This window comes from Populus nigra, chromosome 2, assembly GCF_951802175.1.
Source record: "Populus nigra chromosome 2, ddPopNigr1.1, whole genome shotgun sequence".
NCBI lineage: Eukaryota > Viridiplantae > Streptophyta > Magnoliopsida > Malpighiales > Salicaceae > Populus > Populus nigra.
In genome coordinates, this window is record NC_084853.1 from 42,342,788 (window position 1) to 42,368,673 (window position 25,886).

At 33.5% G+C, this 25,886-nt stretch overlaps 3 protein-coding genes, 1 non-coding gene and 1 pseudogene across 4 annotated transcripts; 3 read left to right on the forward strand and 2 right to left on the reverse strand.

Moving 5' to 3' along the window:
* The first annotated feature begins 1,339 nt into the window (after nucleotides 1–1,339).
* On the forward strand, nucleotides 1,340–3,516 carry LOC133682173 (myb-related protein 308-like). The gene is made up of 2 exons (XM_062105450.1): nucleotides 1,340–1,697; nucleotides 2,577–3,516. The coding sequence occupies exons 1-2, from the start codon at nucleotides 1,565–1,567 to the stop codon at nucleotides 3,254–3,256; spliced, it is 813 nt and encodes a 270-aa protein (XP_061961434.1). The 5' UTR covers nucleotides 1,340–1,564; the 3' UTR covers nucleotides 3,257–3,516.
* A 5,427-nt stretch (nucleotides 3,517–8,943) lies between these two features.
* On the forward strand, nucleotides 8,944–11,441 carry LOC133682694 (pyridoxine/pyridoxamine 5'-phosphate oxidase 2-like). The gene is made up of 7 exons (XM_062106171.1): nucleotides 8,944–9,103; nucleotides 9,194–9,243; nucleotides 9,356–9,413; nucleotides 9,539–9,571; nucleotides 9,672–9,767; nucleotides 10,824–10,991; nucleotides 11,072–11,441. The coding sequence occupies exons 1-7, from the start codon at nucleotides 9,017–9,019 to the stop codon at nucleotides 11,171–11,173; spliced, it is 594 nt and encodes a 197-aa protein (XP_061962155.1). The 5' UTR covers nucleotides 8,944–9,016; the 3' UTR covers nucleotides 11,174–11,441.
* Nucleotides 11,442–13,988: 2,547 nt separating this feature from the next.
* LOC133682693 (laccase-6) lies at nucleotides 13,989–17,218 on the reverse strand. The gene is made up of 6 exons (XM_062106169.1): nucleotides 16,800–17,218; nucleotides 16,508–16,659; nucleotides 16,133–16,377; nucleotides 15,846–15,974; nucleotides 14,467–15,408; nucleotides 13,989–14,353 (listed from the first exon to the last, which is right to left on the reverse strand). The coding sequence occupies exons 1-6, from the start codon at nucleotides 17,103–17,105 to the stop codon at nucleotides 14,223–14,225; spliced, it is 1,905 nt and encodes a 634-aa protein (XP_061962153.1). The 5' UTR covers nucleotides 17,106–17,218; the 3' UTR covers nucleotides 13,989–14,222.
* Nucleotides 17,219–23,515: 6,297 nt separating this feature from the next.
* On the forward strand, nucleotides 23,516–23,586 carry TRNAG-CCC (transfer RNA glycine (anticodon CCC)). The gene has a single exon. It is a non-coding gene; the product is annotated as a tRNA-Gly (tRNA).
* Nucleotides 23,587–23,753: 167 nt separating this feature from the next.
* On the reverse strand, nucleotides 23,754–25,539 carry LOC133682993 (alkaline/neutral invertase CINV2-like; annotated as a pseudogene).
* Between the last annotated feature and the right edge of the window lie 347 nt (nucleotides 25,540–25,886).

The window sequence follows — 25,886 nt, forward strand, 5'->3', positions numbered from 1 at the left end:
ATTATAAATTGTTTAATAGAATAATAAAAAATATTTTATATATAGTATTATTTATTTTATGATGTAATAGGAGTAATTAATTCTAAAATATTTAAATTTAAAACCATCAATATTAATATATATTTTTAAATTATTTTATAACCTCAATTTCAAAAGCATTTTTAACCAAACACATTAAACTAATTTTTTTCAACCTCAATTTTAACCACAGTTTTAACCAAACACCTATTTTTTCAAACCAACCTCAATTAAAAGTACTTTTTATAAAATATTTTTTTTCAAACCACAACCACAACCACAATACCAAACACACACTAAATACACAATAACATGCAACCACAATCATTTTTTATTAGCAATGACAATTGGCCTAGAAAATTTTATATATATATATATATATATATATATATATATATATATAAAATAAAGTTTCAACAACATCACCTTAAATTTTTCTTAACCAGATCAGGTTTTCACCAATCAACTTGATTTATTATGAATATATACTTGTTTTTTAAAAAAACAATACTGAGTACTGACACCTCAAATTTTTTCCTTCGATGAAATACGGGCAACATAAATGAGTAAAATCTTAAGCCATATGTTATTTATATATAGAGAAAATATAATTTAATCTTTCTATTTTGAATGAAATAATTAATAAATCCCATTTCATTTGAAAAGTTTAATGTTGAATTTTATATTTTTTTAACTTAATTATTCCATTAATTATTCATGACAATTTGATTACTTTCATACCTAACATTTCTTTTCATGATGACTTCCATACCTACCATGTACGTCATTTTTTTAACTCTCTCTGATTTGACCGCCCACAAAAAAAAACATTAAAAAGGATAATTCTTACATTAAAAAATAATTAATTGTTAACTCTAGTCAAATAATCAACATTTAATTTTCAATACTACATATCATTAAAATCATATATATAATTTGCTTTTATTCTTGACGTTGAATGCTTGCACAGACGCGATATACATCATGATTTATTTATCTATTTATTATTGTTGTTGTTATTATAATCTCATATTAATAATATTTAATTCAACAATGAAGACAATTATAATCACACTCTCAAATGCTCGACAATCAAATTACCAGTGTCCTTGAAGTCAGGCAGGAGCAGCCTTTCACATAATGAACGGTCCTAATTGAGCCGCCACGGTGCTGATCATTGGGATTCAGTAAGCCCAGTGGAAAGAGAAGGGCAGATGGGGAAGAAGGGCCGCTGAGTTACGTGCTCGTTAACGCAAGAAATTTAAGTGGCCAATGAAAAGTGTAAACCAAACATGCCAAATTATAAATAGAAAATTGCCTCGTCTTAAAAGCAAAGGAGAATGAGAGTTCTGGGCCTTCATTAATTAATTTGCTAGAGGTTTAAAAGGGGGAGAAACCCTGTGGATTATTATGCTCATGACTGCATCTTAAGTCTTCAGTAATATCCCCCTTCTCAACGATGTCGTTCTAGCTAGCTAGTTCTCTCACTTTTTTATTCTCCTTTCACACTTGGAATTCGAGAGAGGAAAGAAATATAAGCGGGGAAATGGGAAGGGCTCCTTGTTGCTCCAAGGTTGGCTTGCATAGAGGACCGTGGACTCCCAGAGAAGACACGTTGCTTACCAAGTATATTCAAGTTCACGGTGAAGGCCATTGGAGGTCTTTGCCTAAAAAAGCTGGTAATTATATATCTAATTAGTCGAGACTAATTGCCTCGCTCTTCTTCTTTCATTTTCCTTTCGTTTTGATTTTGTTCGTAGGCTTTCTTTTATTTCTTATTTTTTTATGCGTTCTCCTTCCTCTTCAAATTAAGAAGCTTTAGTAATCCTTCTCAAAAAAAAAAAAAAAAAAAACTTACCGATCAAAATAAACGTTCCCTATATTTGCTCTTAAAATTAATCGTGGCTTGAGTTTTTGTTTGTTTGTTTGTTTTTGTAAGTTGAGTTTCGAGAGAGTTTTCTTGACGACTTCCGGTTCTTTTTTCTTTTTACAAATTTTCCCCTTTCTTCAACTTTCAAATTTCAATTCTAAATCAAACAAAAGCAATATTAAATTGTTTTCTTGGCTATTTTCAGTGTTATTATAAACTGGTCCTTCTTAGCTGGGGCCAAGTTTCAAATTTAACAGGGTGAAAGCTGATTCGATATCATTCGGTTGATTTTATGGATCCATCACAACCTGATCGGCTAAGTCAAAAAACTGGTTTTATTTATAAAAAAATTAAAATAATATTATTTTATTTATAAAAAAATAATGTAATTTTAAATTGAATTGGGCCGGTCTACTCAACTTATAATTCAAGTTATTCCACTTAATTATAATTTGGGTCTTAAATTAACCTTATGAAAAGTGTTCAATTCTCTTCATGATTCTCTGTTAATCCAGATCGATGTATTTGTGATCTTGATGTCTCCTCATGTTCCAGTGCTCGTTTTTTTTTTTCCTTTGTAAAAATATGTCATGTGCCATACGTACGTTTATAATAATTGGAAGAAACCCGACTTTAATTAATTATCTGACGTGTCTTCCGCCCTTTGTATTTCCAAAATTAAATGAAGGTCTCCTCAGATGTGGCAAAAGTTGCAGGCTAAGATGGATGAACTATCTAAGACCAGACATCAAGAGAGGAAATATCACCCCTGATGAGGATGATCTCATTATTAGAATGCATTCCCTACTTGGTAACCGGTGGTCTCTCATTGCCGGAAGGCTTCCAGGTCGAACCGATAATGAGATCAAGAATTACTGGAACACTCATCTCGTTAAGAGACTTAGAAGCCAAGGAATTACTGACCCCGGCACCCACAGAAAGTTACCAGAACCAGTAGAACGTGAAGTGAAGAGAAGGAGAAGTAACAAAAGCACCAGTAACAAGAAACAAAACAAAAGCAAAGCAAAACTTTTGCCTGCTGAAAAGCATAAGGTCCACCTCCCTCAACCTGTTAGGTTTACCTCTTTACCTTTACCAAGAAATGACAGTTTTGAGAGCAATACAATTACTATTTCTCCAAGCCAAGGAAGAGATCAAGGGTGTTTCGGTAATGGGGATGGCTTTCTTGTTGGAGATAATGATCGATACGGTCTTGTTAATGGTTCGGATCGTGAATGCCAGTCTCCTGTGCCTACGACGACAAACACATTAGAGAAGCTGTATGAGGAGTATCTTCAGCTCCTGGAGATAGATGATCGTCAGGATCAAGTACACTTAGACTCCTTTGCCGATTCATTGTTGGTATGACAATTAATTTCAAGAACATGTAATAATTTACCGGCCCATGCATTAGATGTAATATACTTTCAAGTTTCGTGGATGATGAGCTTGATTGACTCGTAGTTTTCTCGTGCTTACCTTCTGGCTTAGCTGGCCAGCCGATCGAGGATGGAGTTCGAGGGTCCGATTCTATGTTTAATAAATAATTTGTAATTAGATAATGATTAATGATATGTATGATCATAACGATATGCAAGGAAACCGTGTGTTCTATGTGTTTCACATTATGCTATTGGTATCATTAATGACTCTCGTAGCTAATAATAATCACGATGTGCAGTAGAATACAAAAAGTATTGAGCTCTCCTCGAATTAGGAACAACACGATGCATCATGCATGTTGGTGAAATTCAAACTCTGGGTTTCGCTTTTACAAATTACTGGGTGGTTGAATTTTTTTGAAATTGATAATTATTTTCTAGATAACGAAATTCATACCATTCAATTTGAATTTTTACTAGATGCATTAACTTAAATTAATTTAAAATAATATTATTTTAAGAGTTAAGAAAAAAATTAAAATAATATTGTTTTGAAAAAATATTTTTTAAAAAACAAAACATATTTTTTATCGAGTCATTGGTTTACTTACCTGGTTGATTTGGTTTTAATGAGTTAATTTCCATTCACTTTAATTTTTAAACTAGTTCCCAAGTTAGCTGATTTCCAAGTTAACGGACAAGTATTATATATCAAAACACTAACCTTTTTTAGTTGTTTTATTAAACATATTTTTATTTGATTTCGTAGTTATTAAAATAAATACTTATAAAATTAAAATAATTGAAATCTTAGAGTAAAAAATGTATTTCTTCATTCCTTTTTTTATTCATGCAATTTTTTTATTTTGATGAAAAATAATTATTTTCTTAACATGGTTATTTGAAATCAAATTTAAAGAAATTAGAATAAATAATCATAAAAATTAAAGTGGTTTAAATTTAATAGAAAAAAATATGTTTCTTTAATTAAGATCCATTTTTGTTATCCATTTATTTGTTTTTTTTTTAGTTTTGACAAAAGAATTTCTTTTTTTGTCATAAGCATGGTTTTTTTCAAATAAAGACTTTTCATGATCTATATAGCAATTTTCAACAATGAAATAAATAAAAGCATGATTAATTATAAAAACTTAAAATAAAGAAAATATCTTATTCTCATTTAACATTCATGAGCAATTTGTTTTTCTTAAAAAAGAGTATCTGGCAATTGTTAATATTATCATAAGTTCTAAGCTTATTTGAAAAATATGGCATAATGATGATTTTTCAAATATCATTTTTATAATTTTATTTAACTTTAATTATAAAATAAATAAATAAAGAAAGAAAGAAAAGAAAGGTGTAAGACCTAAAAAAAGGTTATACATTGGTAGGCCTAGAAGGCAGGTTCACGCACTTGGTTTTTCTTTTTTAACTCTGGCTGATAATGTTTTTTGCTTGAGCTATGTTTTTTAATAGATGGGATGACAAGTCGTTAACCTTGATAGTCAAAAAGTAATCCATTATAATAAATCATGATTGCTGAAGGTGCTAAGAAAATCAAAATTTGGATAATTTGTATCTACAAATCTAAATTTCAACATCTTTTAACCTAAAAACAATGAGCTAACAAAAAAAAAATGTTACTCTCTCATCTTTTGACAGCGATTCATTCCGGCCACTATTTATAATTTTTTTAATATTTTTAGATTTGCTTTTTAAAATTTGTTTTAATAATTTTAAAGGTGTTATTATTAGAGTTTCATTATTACTCTGGTGTTTTATTTTATATATATATTTTTATTTTTTTTCTTTTTTCTTTCCTGTTTATTGATTGTGGAAATTAAAATAAACTGTAGTTTTTAAAACTATAATTTTTTTCAAAAAAAATAATTTACACGTGCTAGTTTTCCATTTTTTTAAAAAAAATGTACTAATTTTCGAAAAAACTTTCTTTAGCATGTTACATCGTCCATCCTGGATTTCTGCCTCTGTAATCAATGCTTTAAATATACGAAAACAATGAGCTGAGAAGAAAAACTGAGTGCAAAGAAAAACGAGACCACATAGAAATTAAAGCTTCGAGCTAGAAACATGCACTTTGAATCTATCTCAATCCGAATCCCCAATCAATCGATCTGTCCCGATTTTTTTGGCATTGGTTGGACGGAAGCACATTGGCTAAATATTATATATGCAGCCAATCAGTTTTTTTTTTTTTTAATCGATCTCGGAATGTTAAATCTCGTAAGAGTGGAGCACTATGAGAGCGGAACATAACAACAAGAGTAAGAGTTCATTTTTGTGTTTTTTTTTTAAATTATTTTTATTTTTATTTTTTTCTTTAAATTAACTTTTTTTTAGATATTTTTATATTGTTTTGATATATTGATATTAAAATAAATATTATTTTAAAATATTTTTAAATAAAATATTTTAAAAAATAATAATTATCATGCTATTAAATGCCCGCTAAATGTTTCCATGTGTGCATGAACAGTGGTGGAGGGAGGGGGGCTGGCAGGCCCCGGCCCCTGCAAAGAAATATCCTTTTCTTATAAATATTTAATAGAAATAATAATAAAAAATTTAATCCCTCTAATTTATAATTGTTCTCCTAATTTTTTTTGTCTTGCTCCGCCCCTGTGCATGAATGATTGAAGGGAGAATTTTTTATCGATGGCTCTGGCCTCTCCGATTGTCCACCAAATAAAGGCGAAATGGGTTTTAACTTTTCCCCTTTCCATTACGCTCGATGGGAGCTTCGTGTGATTGAGTATATTGGATTGATAGCTTTCAAATTACAATGCCCAGAGCTCTATTTTTAGCAAGCTTAGTTAGTATGTCCCGTACAAGTTCTTTGTATCATATGAGCTCAGAATTTTATAATCTACTGGTGTCTTTAGCTAAAAGAAAGAGTACTATGATTCGAGATCGAGTTAATTATAAATATTTTTTTCTTTATTTATAGGTGATTTTAAGATGAAAATAGCTTCAATTTTAATCAAGACATAGATTATAGACATGATAATTTAATTTTTAAAAATACTTAATATCTCAATGGATTCTGGGTCTTATCCGACCCATCACACAAATCTCTCCCCTCAAGAAAATAGAAGTACTCAACTAAACTTCTTAATTAGAATTTCAAATTGAAATCATTTTAATGTATTATTGGTGGGTGAAGTTTTCTAAAATTGACTGATGTCAACCTAAGGAAGGCTAAGGTGGCCCTATCAGTTGATTTTTATTTGTTCTTAGAACAATACTGCATGATGTCATTGATGATGATGATGCAAATGTACAAAATGGCCGCTCACTCCCTCTCTCTCGAGGGTCTATTATTATTATTATTATTATTATTATTATTATTATTATTATTACTCATCATTATTATTAGTAGCAGTAAAGACTAATGCGGCCGAAATAGAGAAAGGAAGATATTTGCTAAAATGCAAGTGGTTGGGGGACTCGAGAAAATTTTCAAAGTCACCAGCAACTTGTCGTTGGCGATGACAGCCATAAATTCCAAAGGGTGATAAATTCTTATCATGACCAATTATGACTATCCGGTATTAATTAGCACTCGTCAAGAACGTGTCAAATTAAAATGTCTATATAGTAATCATCTAGATGGTAGTATAATAGTAAAAATTTAAAATTAAAAGGTTTGTTTTTTCTATAATTTCAAGTTTGAACCCTGTAGTTACTCATATGATAGCCACTGAAGTCTTATATGATTGTTAACTTCAGGACCCGTGAAATTAATCGAGGTGTGCGCAAGCTGACTCGGACACCCACATTAAACTGTATGTATGTATGTATGTATGTATATATGTATGTACCCAATTAATCATACATATCGTAATAACTTAGTAGCAATAGCTTAGAATTAAAAGGTTTCTTTTATTTTTGATTTTAAGGTCAAATCTTATAATTATTAATATAATAATCATTGAAAATTTAAATAATCATAAATTTTAAAATTTATAAAATTAATCAAACGCTATGCTTCTATCTATTGTTACTATAGTGTGATTGGATTTTAAAAAAATTAATTAATTTTTTTGTATTTTTAAATTGTTTTGATATATTAATTTTAAAAAATAAAAAATATATTATTATATTTTATTTACAAGTAAAGACTATTTTAAAAAATTAAAATAGTTTTCTAGAAACGCATGTACGTGTTCGGCAGGAATACCATCAAATCTTTCGATAACTTTTCTACCACTCTCCACGAGTACAAGGAGATTGTTCGGATGGCAAATTTGAAAACCCTTTCGCATTCAACCTTTCACTCTCAAGACTCTACCACATGGTTTTTGAAATATAGGAATTATGACGTTTCTCGAAACGACTCGTACGTCAGCAAGCATGCGGATGCATTGCATTTTATGTGAACGATTTTAGATCAGAAATGAATTTCACACACAGTTATCTAGATCAGGAATGGCTCACTTCCATAAATAGCTAGGTTTTAATTGGATTTGGCCATGGCTACATGCGAGAAATGGTGCCTGGAATTTTACTTTTATTTTCAACGCAGAAGGCGAGAGTGTGAACACGTACGTTAAGCTTTCCAATTATGTTGGCTATTCACATGCACAGTAGAAGCACCAGACGCAATTTATTAGTATTTGGAACTGTTTCTTCGTTAGGAAAATGCAACATGGAATATATAGAAATAATTCCATCATCCATAGTTTCCTTGTCCAATTTAAAGTGACATGCAATGAAAGTTAATTAATTTGAATAAAAGAAAAATCCTCGTGGCCTCGTTGATATATTTGATGGAGCCCAACAACTTTCCTTGGCTAAATTATCAGTTGTCTTGTTACGCATCCACTTTGAAAAAGAAGTTGGAACTTCCATTTTCATGCACCATTTTCACATCCATGAGTACGGCTCCTCCCAACTCCACAGCTGTTTTCTTCAGTTGCTAACCCCACATCCATTGTCATCAAGCTCACGATGTTGATCTTTATTGGACAGACACGTGAAGTGCTCGATCAATTAAGTAGTCTTCAACTACTGGTGATCTGGTGCATAGCTGGGCGCATTTATATTTGAAAATGATCGAGGAAGCATTATTGCCATACATTTCAAGCGAAATGATCACCCTTTTTTGATTATTAAGCTTCCACGACTGCTGCTTAAGAAATTAATTGAAAAACACAGTTGTGATTTGACAATGCTAATTGCCTTATCCTTTTCTTCTTGCTCCGAGGGGGGTCAATACATACTTTTATAGTGCCGAAGGATAAATCTTGTTTGTCAGGGTAATTAATTATGAGCTTCCAGGCAAAGGATGAGAAGTACCGGTTCCTAGTATATATATCATGAAGGGAACCATCATGCAGATCGATCGGTTAATCCAATATTGGAGTACATGTTCTTGATCTGCCCTATATTTTCAGGAAAAGAGAGAGACAGAGGGGCCATTTTTATGTTAATGGGCTTTTTGGGTCGCTAAAACACCGCAGTTCAATTCACTAAAATAAAAATCTGCTAAGAATTGTGGCCCGAAACATGTCTTCTGTTAATGGGCTTCTTGGATGGGTAACAGACCAAACGGCCCATATAATACCATGACAAAAAACCATTACTCGGCAAAGAGAGCCCAAAGTGTTCAAAAGAAAAAAGCAAAGAAAGCCCAAAAAGACTTTACTGTTTATAGATTTCGAGAGAGCAGGGACGGGGAAGCAGAAGAAGTTAAGAGGAGTGGGGGTGAAGGGTGCGTGAAATGGGAACAGTTACTCAGTGGAAGCAGCTTCTTCTAAGCGCATTAGAGTCAAACTCTCACCTCAAGCACTCTCCTTACTTTCAATTTGTATGCACGTCTCTCTCTCTCTCTCTCTCTCTCTCTCTACTCATAATTTTTGTGCTGATTAGTTATTAATACTGTTACTGTTTCTTTCAGGCAACGGTTGGATGTAATGGCAGACCATCCAATCGCTCTGTCGTTTTCAGGTCATCCTAATTCTTTTATTATATCATGAAAATTTGTTTCTATGAATTCTTAAGAAGGTGTCTGTCTGTCTGCCTGTTTGTTTGCTGCTGCTGCTGCTTTTTTTTCTTACAGAGGATTTGAAGAAAATAGCGATAGAATCCAAATCAACACAGATTGCCGTACACGCAAGGTTTGCTTGTTTATTCGTTTTTTTTTTTTTTTTGAATTTGGATAAGAATAATCCATTATTTCATCTTTGAGAAAAAATGAATTCTTGTGCTATTTTTATTTATTTATAAAAACTTGAATATGCAGATTGAAGAACTAAAGCATTGTCCATTTGCCGAGGTAATGATAAATCTACAACTCTTCTGTATTTCAGAATTAGTTGTTCTTCATTTTTTTGATAGGAAAGTGTTTTACTTCGACCTAACTCAACTTGTTGTAGATATGTTGGTATTTTTCTGACTCTTGGGAGCAATTCCGGATCAATGGAAGAGTTGATGTTATAGATGGGTCCAATCCTGATCCGGAAAAGCTTCAGGTTCCATTCCTCTGTCCATTACATTATTATCATATTTTCTTACAAGATGTCTTACCAAACATATAGTTGATATTAAGTGTAGATGTCAAATGGTAATGCGCCATTCTTGGGTATGAGAAAAGGACATCTGATGCTGAATGTTAAGTCGAGGCTTGTGATATATTCCATATAGTTTTATGCTTGCATGAAATTACAATTTTATAAGCAGTTTGATTGTGTGCAATGCACGAGAGAGAATTAAGTTTGAAAGATACAAACAGGGTAATGAGTAATGATGTCTATCTAAGAGGAGATGCTAGCATGAGAGGGTATATAACTATATATTAATTGGTACTGACACTAAGAAGAGTTTAAACATGGGGGGAATACATTTTTTGTTGTGGTTGGTCCTAATTAGGATGTGTAGATGACATTACTGAAGTAAACAACCCTGTCAAATTGTGACAGTCATGAAAAGATTGCTTTGGATTTGAATCCCCCATATTTCTCATCTTGTTAGTTCTTTATGCCTTCTATTGAAGACTCCGCATGTTTGAACCGTAAATTTGGGGCTGAATCCTGCCCATGGGTTGTTGTGGCTGTTTGAAAGTAAAAAGGGAGGGATTCCCAGCTCTATGTACCTCGTTGTCTGCAAGTTGCAACATCACCCTTTCAACAAAGAAAAAAAGAATATTTGTCAATTTCATGGCATTACTTTACTATCAATCTTTAATGAAAACACAAGATTATCTTCATTAATGCGGTGCTTCAGTTTCATCATAACAGGCAGCCCATGAATCATAGAAGAGCAGTATCATCCGGTTATCTTCACCTTAATATTATTGTCATTGCAGAATTAATTGAAAACAACATGATATCCGCAAGACTTTCCTGGTTAGAAATGGCAAAACCAATTTTTGTAAGGAATGGTTCGTGTGGTTGTATGCTGAAATAAGGCTTTTGTTAATTCAAGATAATGACTTCTGATGTGTTATGCTATTGACTTTTACATTTCTCATGCTTTCATTCACCTGGAGCTGCTTAGAGTTTGCTCATTTCTTTAAATTAATCGTGCAGCAAAGAGAGAAATCATGGTTTGCTAGTTCTTTGAAATCAAGGCTGCAGTACTTGGGACCTAATCCTGGTCTTCCTTGTCTAAGTGAGCAATCTCTGAACGAATTCTTTCTTGACCCCTCTTCAGGCCCAGTTGCCACATTTTGTCTGCTGGTTTTAGATCCAGATCAGGTTCAACTTTCTGCAATATTGAATTAATTGATGCCACTTATTTTTTCCTTTAGTCTTCGTAAAATCCATCCAATTCACAGGTTGACTACTTGAATTTGAAGAGTAACCAGAGAACAGTGTCCACCTTGTCACGATGTGCCAACGGAGAAATGTGTTGGAATTCAGAGATGATCAATCCGTAAATCTACATAGAGAAAGAGTTGCTAATTTGCAGCCATTAATTGTTCATGTAGCAGAGAATAAAGAAGAACTCGCTGAAGTTTGCTTGAATGAGTTTTATATAGTTATCTGTTTTGCCGTCAATAAAAGGACCAAGATGTATTAGCTAGAAAAATCTTCAATGTCATCTTAATGTGAAAAAACCCTGATCAGGCCCTTGGATTTAAAACTGTTATTAGAACATAACCTTTATATCTATATAAGAGTTTTAGTTACCACTTGGATGTGAAATCTCTGCTACGAATCATGTGATGTTTGCCAGCCTCCCATGTAAAGCATCTTGCCTGATTGTGCATCCCATTCCTTAGGTTCAAAGATGCCAGGAGAATGTGGGACAGCCTATTGGAACAATCTTAAAGAGGAAACTTAAATTCTCCTCCACTGGGATTGTGGAATACACATTTGAGTAAGAGGCTTTAGTGCTTCCCTGCTGTTCAGGGCAAAAAGGGACTGCTTTTGTATTCTGAGTGTTGCACTTCAACTATATAGTCCCCGTAGTTTTGTTTCAACTACCTGAAGTTTATCTGGGCATGAGAGGTGGTTGTACCAGCCCTGGAAATGATTCCTGGGTTGTATTTACGTTGTCTGCGGTAAAGATCTTGTCAGCTGTTTGCTGAAAAACATGTTTGCTGGCTTTGACCTGTTATTCTAGAGTTTCCTTTTCCAACTGTTAAACAGTGTTCAATACTTCCAGGAGGTCTGAGTTTGAGCTCCCTCTCGCTCCTTTCCTGGATATTATTAAAAAAGAAAAAAATGTGTTTCCTTGGCACTTTCCAATTGTCAATATTCAATGGAAGTTTCTATTTCTATGAAGATTTTTTCAGTTGTTACTCAGCTAACTGGTTGAAATATTTTCTCACCATTCTACGGTACCGGTACAATGTTTCATTCCATATTTATTGTACTTCCAAGTTTAATGTACTACACTGGAGTACTGATTGTTCTATCTGGAGGAGGTACCATTGATTAGTTTATGCATATATATAGTAGTGCAACTATGTTGTGCTTATTGTTTCTTATTTCACCACTTGCAAATCAAGGAATTCGGAGAGCCATGAAAATATGCAATAATTTCAAGCATGTTTTTTTCTTAGTTTGATTTAGCTTAAAATCTCTTGTAGCATCTTGTGTCTTATACGCTTCCAAAACCATGTTAAATTGATGAAGCTGTTTTATGATTCTGTAGGATATAACAATGTCAAGTTTGGTTCAAATGGATGCAACCAAGTGACTAACTGAAAGTACATCAAGTCAAGGTACAATCTTATTTCCTATTACATCTACTCTTGTTTCTTATTGGTATTCCTTGATCTCCCTGCAATCCAATAACCACACACCATGGATCACAGTTCATGATCAGGGTGCCATCGCCTTTCGTTAAAGGTTCAGGACCCCATTCCATTAGTGTTTGACTTGCACAGGCAAGGTGGTCATCTTGCTCTATGGATGTATGTTTCAGTGTTGATTCACTGTCAAGTGCACGGTACCTGCTGCTCTAGTCCTAATCATAATCGTCCCCATAATAATAGCTAAGAATCAGCCTGAATGAGTCAGGTTTCTTTTGGGGTTGTTGTATAGACTTGTCTATCTGCATTAATCATTGTGTGATGGGCCAGTTTCTTAGTTGCTTATTTATGTGAATTCATTAGGTTAATGCATCTTGTCATATTCTCAATGCCATGTTATCTCATCTGCAAGCATGAAAGGTTCTTTTCCTCCTTCAAAGCCCTGTGTGTTTCCTAGTCCCAACTTGTGGAAGTTGTCTCATCTTTCTTTCCACCATCTTGGATTCTTGACGTACTGACTGGATTGGCTTTTGCGTGACATCATGTAAGTCTGCCGTAGTTTGAATTTGGGAATTAGGTGTGGTGGTTTTGGAATTGCATAGATGACTGCATAATATATCAGTATACTGGACCAGCATTTCGCATTGGGTCGTATTTTTTTTTTTTGACAAAAAAAATGCAAGTTTTTTAAATGTTTTTTTTAAATATTCTAATTATAAAATTAAAAAGTCTATGCATGCATTGAGAACATCTGTGCCAATAAATGCAAAAAAACAAAGTGTATTCAACTTACCTTGTTGCAGGTCAAATAATTTTTTTTCTAATACAAAAATTAATGTATAGGTGTTATTAACATGTTTTTTTAACATTAAATAAAAAATATAACCGTGAATTGATGCTTACATATAATAAATATAGAGCGGTAATAAAAACATGTAAGATCTCAAGCTAATTTTTAACGTAGTAGAAGAATATAACAATATTGCAATTGCTACAGTGAAACACCATTTTCTTAATCTTCTTATAATAATTTAAAAAAAAAATTAAAAAAATAAAAATAAGAACAAAAGAATGATATAAATAGACCAGGTATATATAGAATGATAAATATTTAAAGCATAAAAAATAAAAACATAATATTTTTTTCCAAAAAAAAAGTAAAAATTAATAAGATCAAGAAAAAAATAAAGATAAAAAATAATAATAAATAGATCAATTGTAAAATGATAAAAATATCACGTATAAAAAGAAAAAAAATATAAAAATATTTTTTATTATTATTAAAAAAAACCTAGAAAACTATAATTTTGTTAGCAAAATTTATAATTATATCATTTTTACATGAAAACACCATTTTATTTTTATTATATGTATAATTTAGTTTGTTCTACCTTAATCCTTCAGGTCAGTCAAAAACATTATAGGTTGCTGTATCATCCCCTGGTGTGGTTAGCATGAATTTTTTTTTTCTTTTATGGAAAAACATAAAAAATAGGTCAAAGGAGGTTTATTACCACCAAATACTTGTAGAAATACAAATGTGAAAGGAAATGGAGAAGTTTATTGGTTCTTTTTTCTTCTTTTTTTTCCTCTTTACACCCAGAAATTGATGATCTGAAAGAAATTGACCACGCATATTACACTTGCTGAGAAAGAATCCATGATTCAAGAGATCACATCCATCCATCCATCTTCATTGTGCTATTTATTGAAAAATCTGACGGCCCTAGCAGCGGGGCAGATCTGCTGGAGGATGAGGGAGAGTCTCGAGGTGCCCTTTCCCATTCTTCACTATAAAAACCGTACCTAACCCCCACGACTGGTGTATATCCAAGTGACAATGCATAAACCAAACACCTATAATAAAATTAAGAAGGCTGGTCAAGTAGAAGTTTTTTAAAAAATAGTAGTAATGGACTCAGATAATTTTTTTTTTAATGAAGTGATATGTTTGCTCATATGTGTCTTACCAGGATTGTCAGCAACAAATCGAATGGCGGCCCATCCACCCACTGGAACTCCAATTGTGTTCATGTATGGTGGATCAACTAAATTTAGATTTGCTGTCTGTGGATTATAGTTTCCTGCGCCATAACCCACAACGTAGAAGCTATAGCCATGAAGATGAATAGGGTGATTCTCAGTTGTTACCGTCCCAGTATCCTGCAGGATCATTTGCACGCGGGTTCCGTATTCAAGGACCTTAACCCTAGTCCCATTCATCGAGCTGGTGTCGTTAGGAGCGTTGTTCGGTGCCCCATTGACAAAGTCATAGAATCTGAAGGGTGCCCCGGGAAAGTTATCGGTGAAAAACCCGTCAATTCCCTTATAATAAGCTTCCAAAACTGAAACCGTTGGCTTGATGAAACTGATATTGTTCATAGAAGCTGCCATCGTCCCATTATTGAGGCCTTGACAGTTCTGCTGTGGTGTCTTGGACCTACACTTGTTAACGTTCATCCCAATGGTAAGAAAGAGGTTAGTATCAATCTCTTTTGGAACATTGGAAGTGTTTAGGCCTCTTAGGCCATCCATGACTGTCTTAACAGCCAAATTGTCGTTAAAGCTGGGTAATCTAGCTGGTAAAGATAAGCTGTTAGGCATTGCTCCCACGTACTGGAAGTACGCAATTGCAGATATATTCTGGAATGCAACGTTTTGACCTGACGCATAAGGTCCCATGGCCATGGAGTATTTTCCAATTGTCTGATCAGCGGTAACTAGGACGATCATGGTCTGGCCTGGTCCGAGCATCACACGGTCTGTGGTGAATGGTTTTGTGTATTCAGCATCGGCTTCCACTATTGTTAATTTGTGATTAGCAATGGCGAAGAAGTTCTCCATGTTTAAGCCTGCGTTTATCAGCCTTAACAAGTAGGTCTTCCCAGGGACCACATCGATCTTGTACACATCTGAAATGTATTACGACTTTATAGTTACCACGTAACAAATTTAAAAGCAGGATTAATTGAAATATAGTAATGAAATAGTTAGTAGCTGAGCTGGTAAAAAAGAATCGACGTGTTCGATATTCTTTTGTTTTCAAGACTTCCCATCAACGTGAATATTTAATATTTTTCAGCTTACTTGATGTTTCATGATTTAATTTAATCCTTGAAGTCATTTCTAGCAGACGAATGCATTAGAAATTTGACGACTTCCAACTCTCTGAATAAACTTGTCGTCTCATGCCTTGCAGCTTCACTGTTAGCTCCAGGGAAAATTAAGGGGGTTTTCCTTTGTTGGGTCGTTGCTGTTCTTCATAATTCTTTTCCAGTATAATAAAGCTACTTTAACCAACCCTTTTGATAAGAAATTGAAACAATCAAATCTATAACTTACTAATTACCATTAGCAGAGCAATTGTAGTTAGGGCCAGGATGACCGTTAATGGTGTACGCATTTGCTGGTGGAGGACCTCCCCCGCTCGCGACGACTTGGCGCTCAAGTTGTACAATATCCTGAAGCCAGTATTCCCCTAAACACAAATCCAAGCAATGATAGAAATATTAAAATAACGATTTAAGAGAAAATCTGTAAACTAGCAAGTGTAAATCATTGATTAATTCGTAGTGCTCTTTGCATGATGAAGTAATCAATTATACAGTGATGGTTAATTAGAGGCTAATGATGTACCTAGAATTACAATATGCTCTTCGTATGGGTACTTGAATGGGTATGGGACCCCAGGCTTTGGATATACGACCAGGGCACCATAAACTGTGGCCCTGAGCCAGGAAACATGAGCATGCCAGAAGAAGGTGCCCTTTTGCCCCACCAATGTGAACTCATATGTGAAAGTCTGACCAGGTTGAATCGGACATTGAGTGATATACGAAGGTCCGTCGAACCAGCATGATAGTATCTGCCTGACTCCATGCCTATGACAGCCAATTTTTACCAAGAATTTAAAACAATTAAACAACGACTGATAGTCGATAAGTTTGCCCAATATAATTAATTAGATTATTATGTGTATCATTGAAAGTTATATGGAGTAAGCATAATTACCAGTGGATAGTGGCGTTGTAAGGTGACTCGTTACTAACTTTTACGATCAATCTATCGCCTTGTTGGGCATAAACAACTGGTCCGGGAAACATATTGTTGACTGTCACGATTTGCTTAGAGGTGCACAGTTTATTGACTGTCATCGTTTGAATCTGTTTATCATAACCAAAAGAACAGAAGAAAAAAGAAATGGGGAATGGTGTGTGAATATTATATGGAAACATATCCAAGTAGAAAGTATGGAATTGCCATGCATGTATGTATACATGGATAGAGTAAATTAAAGAGAGACCTTGAAATCATAAAACCTGGTCGATCTCCCTCGAGGCCACTCTGGAGCAGCATGAATAGTAGTGTAAGCATAGGATATCAAGCATAACCATAGCATAAATGAAGTTACTAGGTTGGCCATGTTGAGAGAGAAGAGAGAGAGAGAGAGAGAGTGTGTGTGTGTGTGTGTGTGAGGAGTTTGAAGTGGGAGGCTAGAGGGGTGGAAAGGATGCATTTTAATAGAGTTAAAGCATATTAATTTTTTAAGCATGGGAGGGAAAAAAAAATAAAGGGCTTGTCTAGTTTTATTATGTTTGTCAGCTTTCATGATTCCTCTAACATGGATTCGTGATAATAAGGTGTTGGGGGCGTGATTATTCAATGTGACCCAATGTAGGGAAGGGTTTAGCTCTCTCTCCCTCTCCCTCCCTCCCTCTCTCTCTCTCTCTCCCCCCTTAAAAAGGAGAGGTTTATGTGTTCCTCTTGATTTGTAAGCCTTCAGCAATTTTTCAGTGACGAAATCATGTCATTTGACTCAGGAAATAGCACACCTGCTTCCAATTAAACACTGTCTAAATCCACTACAACAGCTACGTACCTGCCCTGCTGATAGTTTATAGTATTATGTAACATGTATTCGCCATGAAAGCATCTTCAGTTGACTGTTACATACAGCCGCAACATGCAAACCATGTCACAGAGAAGGCTTCAACTTCATTTTTTAATCAGTATTGGTTTTGAACCATTTATATACTTCTTGTTATAGTCATTTATTGCTTTGTTTCTCTCAACCTACATTATTTGCAAATAAGACAACGCATAGAGAGAGTACTAGCTAGCCATGTATCTTTTCATCCATGTTTATAGAGAAATGTGTGTGATGATTTTGAGAGAGATGAAAGGTCAAACAAAGTTACAAAAAAGGCAAAAAGATTAAAACAATCCAAAAGATCGAATTCCAGCCTCTTTTTGCTCTTTCTTTTTTTATATGTTCAAGAATCCTACCTTCTTGCGCTAAAAGACAGCAAAAAGCGAGTAAAGGTAGGCTTTGTTTGCTGTGTTTTTCAAAGACATCTCTTGTACTCAAATCATAAGCATGGTTGGTGCACGCCTTCCCAATCTTCATGGACCTTCCTTGGGAGCGCTATGGCATGAGCTTCCAAAGCCAAAATCTTTGTATGTCTACAAGTGCTTTAATCGATCTCTGTTCCCCGGTCCAGCCATAATTAATTACTCCTTCTCCTTAAAGGGTAAAGCTTTTAAAATGTGCAATCCTTTTTATAGATTAACTTGGCTGCTATAAACAAAGCGTTTTATTTGCTCATTATGCCCGCCATTTGCAGTTACTATATATCCCCTTTTCAATCTTTTTGGACTATAAGTGGGACAAATTATGATTTTGAGACGATATCTGATAAGAAATAATAATAATAATAAAAAAAACCTTCCCATTTACCCCATGCCCTTATGATAGATTTGCTTTCCATGGATAATGCGCGTCTAATTGGGGAAGATTTCCTTTGGTAATTGATACAGATCGAAGAATTAATTATTGATATAATGAAGTAGTGATTAATTTATCGGTCTGGTTTTGACCCACTAATCATACATTAATTTCTTTTATTTCAACTGCTTGAATACTAATTAATATATCAAAGTCTTTTTCAAACGAGTTTTAAGAGAATCATCTATCCTTGATTTGATGCATGTATTCGCATCAAAAGAGAAATACTTTTCTCGTATTCTCAGTACTGCCTCATGGGCTAAGACCTTAAAGGTTTATTAATCACACATCATATAATACATTAATAAAGCCATTTCCCCTTCATGGGTAAAACTAAAAGATATTGATGAACAGGCGTGAACAAATCAATGCCATAAAGGGGAGAAAAACTTCACGTGATTGGTGTACGAATATTTCTTTATGTTCCCTTTGTAGTCGTTTGTTTGATTAGAACATCAGAGTACAAATTAGAGACACAAGTGTAGAGCTTTACAAAATTGCCAGCAGAAGTTTCCAAACATAGAAAAGGTGAAATTAAAAATAAATTTACAGGCGACCAAAATTGAACCACTAGATCATTGTGTTCTTTGGCATGATTTTTTAACTTCAAATTCACGCTTCAGGAATCAGGAGCACTGCTGGTGTTATATCGTGTCAGGACTTAATTCTGACTTTGAACCCATAAGCATGCATTTGATGATTCTCCCTCGTCTCAAGCTCCAAGGCCTTCTTTCCAGCTTCTTCTTCTTCTTTCTTTTTCAATTGCTCGGGTTCCTCATGCCACAGTACAGCTGTGAAGATTAATTTAAATATAAGGAGCAGTTAATCAGCCTAAGAAAGTCTACTTGAACGAAAGAGATTAAGCCACATCGATCCCAGCTAACTTGATTGTAGCTCTATTTCCGACAAATTAACCAGTTCTCTAATTAAATAAATAAATATATTCCAACCATAACTTATATAGACCTTTTTGTTCTTTATGAATTGCCAAACTAAGATCTCTGCCGTGATGCATGGAAGAAATATTATTTAATTTGTTTGTTTTATAATGCATGCAAGGATGCCATTGCATGAACGAATTAATGCCCACCTTTTCACGTAAAATTATAACTACGACTACTTTCTTTCATAATTAAATGAGGATTAGGATAGGATTCCACATGCATATATCGGTCCATTGAATAGGGTAGAAGCTCGGACAAGAAAAGTTTACTCTAAAAGAGTTGACCCTTCTACTTGTTTAATAAATCCGATACTACAGCATAACTAACCTCGACGAAATTTTCAACAGTTTCATGGAGAATCTGCTTTTTGAAAACCATTTTTTATCATCTTTCTCATCGGTGCTGGAATCAATGGCGAGCATGGCCGGTTCACAGATTAAATTAAAAGGGATTGGTTTTTTGTTTAATATTAATTTAATCACTTGCACCTAATCTTATATAAATCAAGCCATTAACATTTGGAAAGCCCGTCTGTGTACGGATCCCTCCCTAGCTAAGATGCTATTCACTTGTAAGAGCTTTATTATTATAATTAGAGAGTTAATTAATAATAAGCTCTTTTTCATGCAAATTGCAAATGTCTCATTGAAATTAATTTACAATTTACTCATTTGGTTCATTCTAAAAAAAATCATTTGATTAAGTGGGCTACTATTTAGTTTAGTAGGTGGTTCAATTAATTAATCTCTTCTGTGAACATTCTTTGGGAAGGCACCGCTCAAGTTCGTCAACATGGTTCGGCGAATAATAAGCTCTAGTAAATGTTGAAGAAACTATGCCTTGTCGTATTAAAAGCATACTGTTAGGGGATTGTGAGCGTTGAGGCGCCATTTATGCACAGAAAATGCTATATATTTGATGGAGTATTGCCTTCAAATTTGAAGCTTGATGTGGGTGGGTTAAAGGGTTTTTCTTTTTTCTTTTTTCCATTACTGCTTCTAACGCGGTATAAAAAGCTTTGATATATGGAATTGGTTTGCACAACACTGGATTTAAACTGTGAACCTACTAAGCAAATGAGGGTAGCTGAAGCACCCCCCTCCCCACTCTGTATACGGTAAAAATAATAATAATAATGATCAATTGTGGGCATTTTAGTTTCAGGTTGGCAACAGATGAAAATTAAGTAACTATAGCTAGCTAGGATGAGTTACGAGCAGGACAAAGATATAAATTATGAAAAAGAACTTGCCAATATCCAGAATGCAATAATATCTCAACTAATTCTAATAATTGTAATGAGGGATTTTCTGCCCTTGTTTAAGCATCTAAGTTGAAAAGGGTGGCGAAAAAAGATGATAGCCAGTATATATCTAATTAATAATGGGCTAGCTGGTGAAGAATCTCTAAATGATTGCATCATTTGCCAGGTAATATTGATATGCATGATCAAGCATAGGAGGACGATGACAGACATTTATTAATAAACAAACAAGCTTAATTTTCATGAAGGTTCTTCGAAAAGAAGCTTCGTCAAATATATATATATATATATATATATATATATATAGTCTATGAATTAAGAAAATACGCATTTGACATCAATATTAATTATACGCAACGAATTAATATCAGATCCTACTGAGTGCATGAGACACTGAACAAAGCTTCTTTTCTAATCATCACTGTGCTGTTAAATAATTATCAGGATGATGAAGGATTGAGAGGGAAGGAAGGCAAGGCAGTCCTGCGGGTTTGTCCTCATAATTGTAAACACCACAGGGACATGAGAATTGTACAAATCAGCCTGCTTAATTTTATTAGAAGATCCAAAATTCAAATATTATCCCATTCTCTTTCTCTCTTTCCTTTTGATCTGTGGGATCTCATGAATAATTAGCAGTACTATTTTCTTTTAGAGGATCGTAAGTAATTAACTGCTATGAACGAGGGATCCAAGGGGCGAGCACGAACTATTTCCAGTACTATTCCAAGAAACACCCCCTAAAAATATTATGCCATTTTTGAGATTAGGGTTATATTTTTTTAATAAAATAATCGAGTGTTTTTTTTTGCAGCTATTCATGATTCATTATGTTTTTAATTTCATTTTTCTTTTCGATGCAAGTTTAATTATTGTTGCATGATTACATAAAAAAAACAGACTTTAAAAAACATTTTTGTATATTATTCTTATATTTTTTAATAATTCTTTATTAAATTTAGATTGCTAAAAATCTTTAAAATATAAATTATCATCATCATGAAAATAGGTTTTGAAAATCGCATCGCGACAAACAGTGTGCATATGACTAGTTTGTTTCTGATTAGGATGGGAGAAGTTTATTCCCAATGTGTAATCCAATTTAAAATATAGAAATAATAATTAATATAAGATAGCGTGTGTAAATGAACCAATAGGTAGTTGTTCTTGAACAAATGACGTGTCCACACTTACTTGGGCACACTTTATGTTTAAATATTAACAAAAGTGCTAAAAGACATAGAAGAAATATTGTAGGAAACACTCTACATTTAGTATTCGTGCTACATTTAAATGACTTTTTTGTCCTTCTATGAAAACATAAGAAGTCTATGAGTGGGGAGTGTTTTGGTTTTTTAATATGATTCATTATTCATTAATGATTTAATGATTTGAAAAATATAGCTTGCTCACTTTTTCTTAGGTATTTCAATTTTATTTTTTATTTTTATGATTTTTAATTTTTTATTATTGACTTTTTTTATAAAAAAAAATTGTTTTCAATTTAGTTTTTCAATTTAATTCATCATGTAATATTTTTTTCAATTTGGTTCTTATTTTTTTTATTTCTAATTTTTTTTCCTTAACTCTTTTGTAAAAGTTTTATTGATTTTCAATTTTATCCTTCAATCCAAGTTTATGTTGTATTTTTTGTTTTGTTTTGTTTTATTCATCATTCTTTTGATTTTTTTTTCCTTTTGTTAGAGTTGTTTTTCTTTTCAATTTAACCTTAATTTATTATTTATTTTTATTTCACTCTCATTCTTTTAATTAATTACCATTTTTATTCGACATTAGTTTTGTTTTTATGATTGGTTTTGTGGTTTTCTTCAGTTTCTTTTCTATCGAGTTATCTCGATCTTATAATTTAGTTTACGAGTTTTATGAGTTAACTTGAATTGACTAGTTCTTTATTATTCAAGTTACATGTCTATCATGCTACCTCAGGTTGATATAGGCTGATTTTTTTCTCTTTTTTATCCAATTTCCTGCTTCTAAAGGTTTTTTTTTTCAACTTAACATGATTTTATATATATGAACTTTATTTTTTAAAATAAAATAAAAATTATTTTTAGATGATATTTATAATATGTGCAATCTTGCATACTTCTTTATTTCCTTTTATTTTGTTCAATTAATTTTTATTTGTGTATCTATGTGTATTATCGTTTGATTGAATAAAAAATAATTTTAATAAATAAATTGAATAAATATTTATGGGTAAATATGCCATGTAAGATTAAATATCTTAATTTATATTTATCTCTTAATTTTTTTAACTTTATTTTTAGTTATTGTTAAGTTTTTTTACTTATTTACATAGATGATTCTTGATTTTATTTAGTTCGATGCTTGCATACATTAAAAAAAATTATGTTAAAAAAATAACTGAAAATCCTATATATAATTTTATTATCACCGTAGCTTTTGGTAACCAATTTATTTTTAACCATCAAAACTCCACAAATGCTTAAAAATTCAATGGAAACCAATCATTTTAAAAATAAAAAATTATTAGATTTTTAAAATGTAATAAAATTATTGAACTTGAACGTATTAACTTAAAATTTATTAGAGATTCATAAGATTTTATTCTTTTGACAACAATATCCAATATTAAAAAAGAAACATTTCATATATATGATTTATAAAGAAACAATTATTCATATTTATATTGTTAATTTCTTTATCCACGTCACGTAAAAACCTTTTATTAGAAAAGGATTCATTGATACTACAAATAACATACTAAAATTTCTGACCACCCTCTTATCAACATTATGCACTTTATTTATTCACACTACGTGAATAGATTTTAATTATATAATCACTCATGAGTTTAAATAAAATAATTGATAAGTATTATATTACTAATATAATTTGTTAGGAGAAAAATTTGGAATTTCATGATATTAAAACACAAGTAATAGAAAAAATGATTTACAAACAATTTAAAATGATTATGATAGTACCCTCCCCCGGTAAATTTATGATATGTAAGTCTGGATCGGTGAAAATACCAAGAAGCGCATCTAGTGTAGTGGTATCATAGTACCCTCCCACGGTACTGACCGGGGTTCGATTCCCCGGATGCGCATTGCTGTTTTTATGCCAGAGCAGTTCACTTCAGCCTGCATTTCAAGACTGAAAATAATAGTTAGGGGATATAGCCATCATTTCTCACAGGATTGTAGCTATCCAATCACCACAAAATAATCGGATGTGTTTTGCCATCATTCTAAAGAATTTAGGGTTTATATATATCTAAACGGGATAAGAGTTAGAGCGGATGAGCCTTGACTTAGCAGCAATCTTCTTGTCCTCTTCAAGAGATCATCAGAAGAGTGGAAGGATTTTGAACCATCATTTTAGCAACCAAATAGCCAGCAATACTCCAGGTCCGATTTTTCCTTGCTTGCTCCCCAACATACCATAGACTATAGGAATAGTTGTGCCATAAAAAATTATGTCTTGAGATGCATGGAGTCTATGGCACTCACTCACTTGGCCATGACCCGCCATTGTGATAACTCCAGCTTGTGTTTTTAGGATCAAATCCAGTGACTATCCTCCATTCATGTCCCTGTGCTGGAGTCACCAAGGAGCTCAAAATGGCAATACAGTTCCCAACTAAGAACCACCGAAAATCCATGCGAGCTGGGCTGACATTGCCTATCAGGTAACCTCCTCGCAAAGGCATGAAATCAAACACCCAATCAGGAATGGACTCCGGGATGGCATTAAATTTATTGACTGTAGTGTGGGAGTACTCAGTTTTGTAGCGATATATGTTCTTTAGCTGTGTGAAATCCAGCCAATAATGCTAGTTGCCATTCAGAATATTCATAAGTACAATCACAGTTGTGCTCTCCAATGAAGTTAAAAAGAAAGCGAACTGAATGGGCTGCTATTTCAAATTCAAGGGATAAGCTCTCTGCATTTGATGCTCATAACTGCGCATATAAAAACAAGATTGTACTGAGAGGGAGAAGATGTAGAAATAAGAAGGGAAACCTAATTTTACGTTGACCTAAAATGAATGACTCAATGATCAGACCTATACTATATAGTGTGGATCAGCATTATCAAATTGAAATGATATGGTTTCCCATATTCCATCAAGATTGTGGATTATTATGAAGAGAAAACTCACCATCCTCCTGTCATCATGCAGCACCCATCTGCACATAAAAGTGTTGGGAAAGTGTCAAATTCATCCAAAAGGCAAAGTTTAAGTATCGGTTTCATTCCTCTCTGCACTCCTGGGCGATCTAATAGGGCACAATCACGAGTGCGCTTGATATAGGACCTAATAAGAATTATCCACCAGAAACCTGAATCAACAGGCGCCACTCTTCCATTGCACTGGCACCAAAATCCACAAGCAACGTTTCCTTTTCCTGATCATAGTCATAGAGGACCTTAAAACTTGCAGGCAAGACACCTTCTCCAAGAGTGAAGTTATCAACCCTTTTTTTCCAAACCCTGGAGGTGGGGGGGGGGGGGTCTTCAGCAGAAAATTCTTCACAATCTCAGGTTCTGCAGGTTCCTTCATTAGACATGCTAAGCCACTACGAACAAAATCCCTTACAAAAACCTGCAGGCAATAAAGGGGAAAAGGATAAATCTACAAGTCATGAAAAAAGGAAGAAACAGCATGGGCCAGTCTGGAATAAGTGAAGTTACATAATATAAGCATGAGAACTATGATGGCATTAGCACTATGATCTGCCACAATCCAAAATTATGATATGAAAGGCCCAGTTAGCGAAACCTGAACAAAGCACATTGCAAGCGCCGAGTACCATTAAAGAAGGAAATGAAAGCAGCTTTCAAAAGTGCAAGGAATGAGTGGCTAATGTAATATGTGACCAGATGAGACACAATTTCGAACATATTTGAAACACCAAAGGAATTTAGCTCTTGCAACAACATCAAACAGCTTGCTGTGATCCAATTCATATGCACTGTGATCAAAGGGCCGTCTACCTAGTCAGCATGAAAGGTGGATTGGAACCCAAGGACCCTTCAGAGAATCCAAACGATACATTTAGTATACAGCACACAAATATCAAACTTTCAACCCACCTGGAACTTCAATAACTCTGAAAAGTATTCTAAATCAGAGAACATCAAACCAGCAACAGTTTTTCGGGCAAATTCAGATCAGATTTCAATGCTAAGTAAATCATAAGTTAAACCATCCTTTCTTACGTTTAACATGTCTGAAATACTAGGGCGTCCTTAGATCAGATCAGCCACTGAAGCATACAATTATAACACGAAACACAATTATTTGCACACTGCTCCATTAAATTTCATTTGCCTTCTTCTCTTATTTTAAAACTGCCCATTAAGCATTTCATTTGCCTTCTTCTCTTATTTGCACACTGCTCC

Excerpts from the sequence above, each read along its gene's own strand:
- LOC133682173 (XM_062105450.1), top strand. The coding sequence starts at position 1,565 with ATGGGAAGGGCTCCTTGTTGCTCCAAGGTTGGCTTGCATAGAGGACCG. Across the intron at positions 1,698-2,576 it reads GTCTTTGCCTAAAAAAGCTG|GTCTCCTCAGATGTGGCAAA; the intron begins GTAATTATATAT and ends AATTAAATGAAG.
- LOC133682694 (XM_062106171.1), top strand. The coding sequence starts at position 9,017 with ATGGGAACAGTTACTCAGTGGAAGCAGCTTCTTCTAAGCGCATTAGAG. Across the intron at positions 9,104-9,193 it reads ACTCTCCTTACTTTCAATTT|GCAACGGTTGGATGTAATGG; the intron begins GTATGCACGTCT and ends TGTTTCTTTCAG. Across the intron at positions 9,414-9,538 it reads CAGATTGCCGTACACGCAAG|ATTGAAGAACTAAAGCATTG; the intron begins GTTTGCTTGTTT and ends TTGAATATGCAG.
- LOC133682693 (XM_062106169.1), bottom strand. The coding sequence starts at position 17,105 with ATGAAAGCTGACAAACATAATAAAACTAGACAAGCCCTTTATTTTTTT. Across the intron at positions 15,409-15,845 it reads CTACAATTGCTCTGCTAATG|ATGTGTACAAGATCGATGTG; the intron begins GTAATTAGTAAG and ends AATACATTTCAG. Across the intron at positions 14,354-14,466 it reads ATTTGTTGCTGACAATCCTG|GTGTTTGGTTTATGCATTGT; the intron begins GTAAGACACATA and ends ATTTTATTATAG.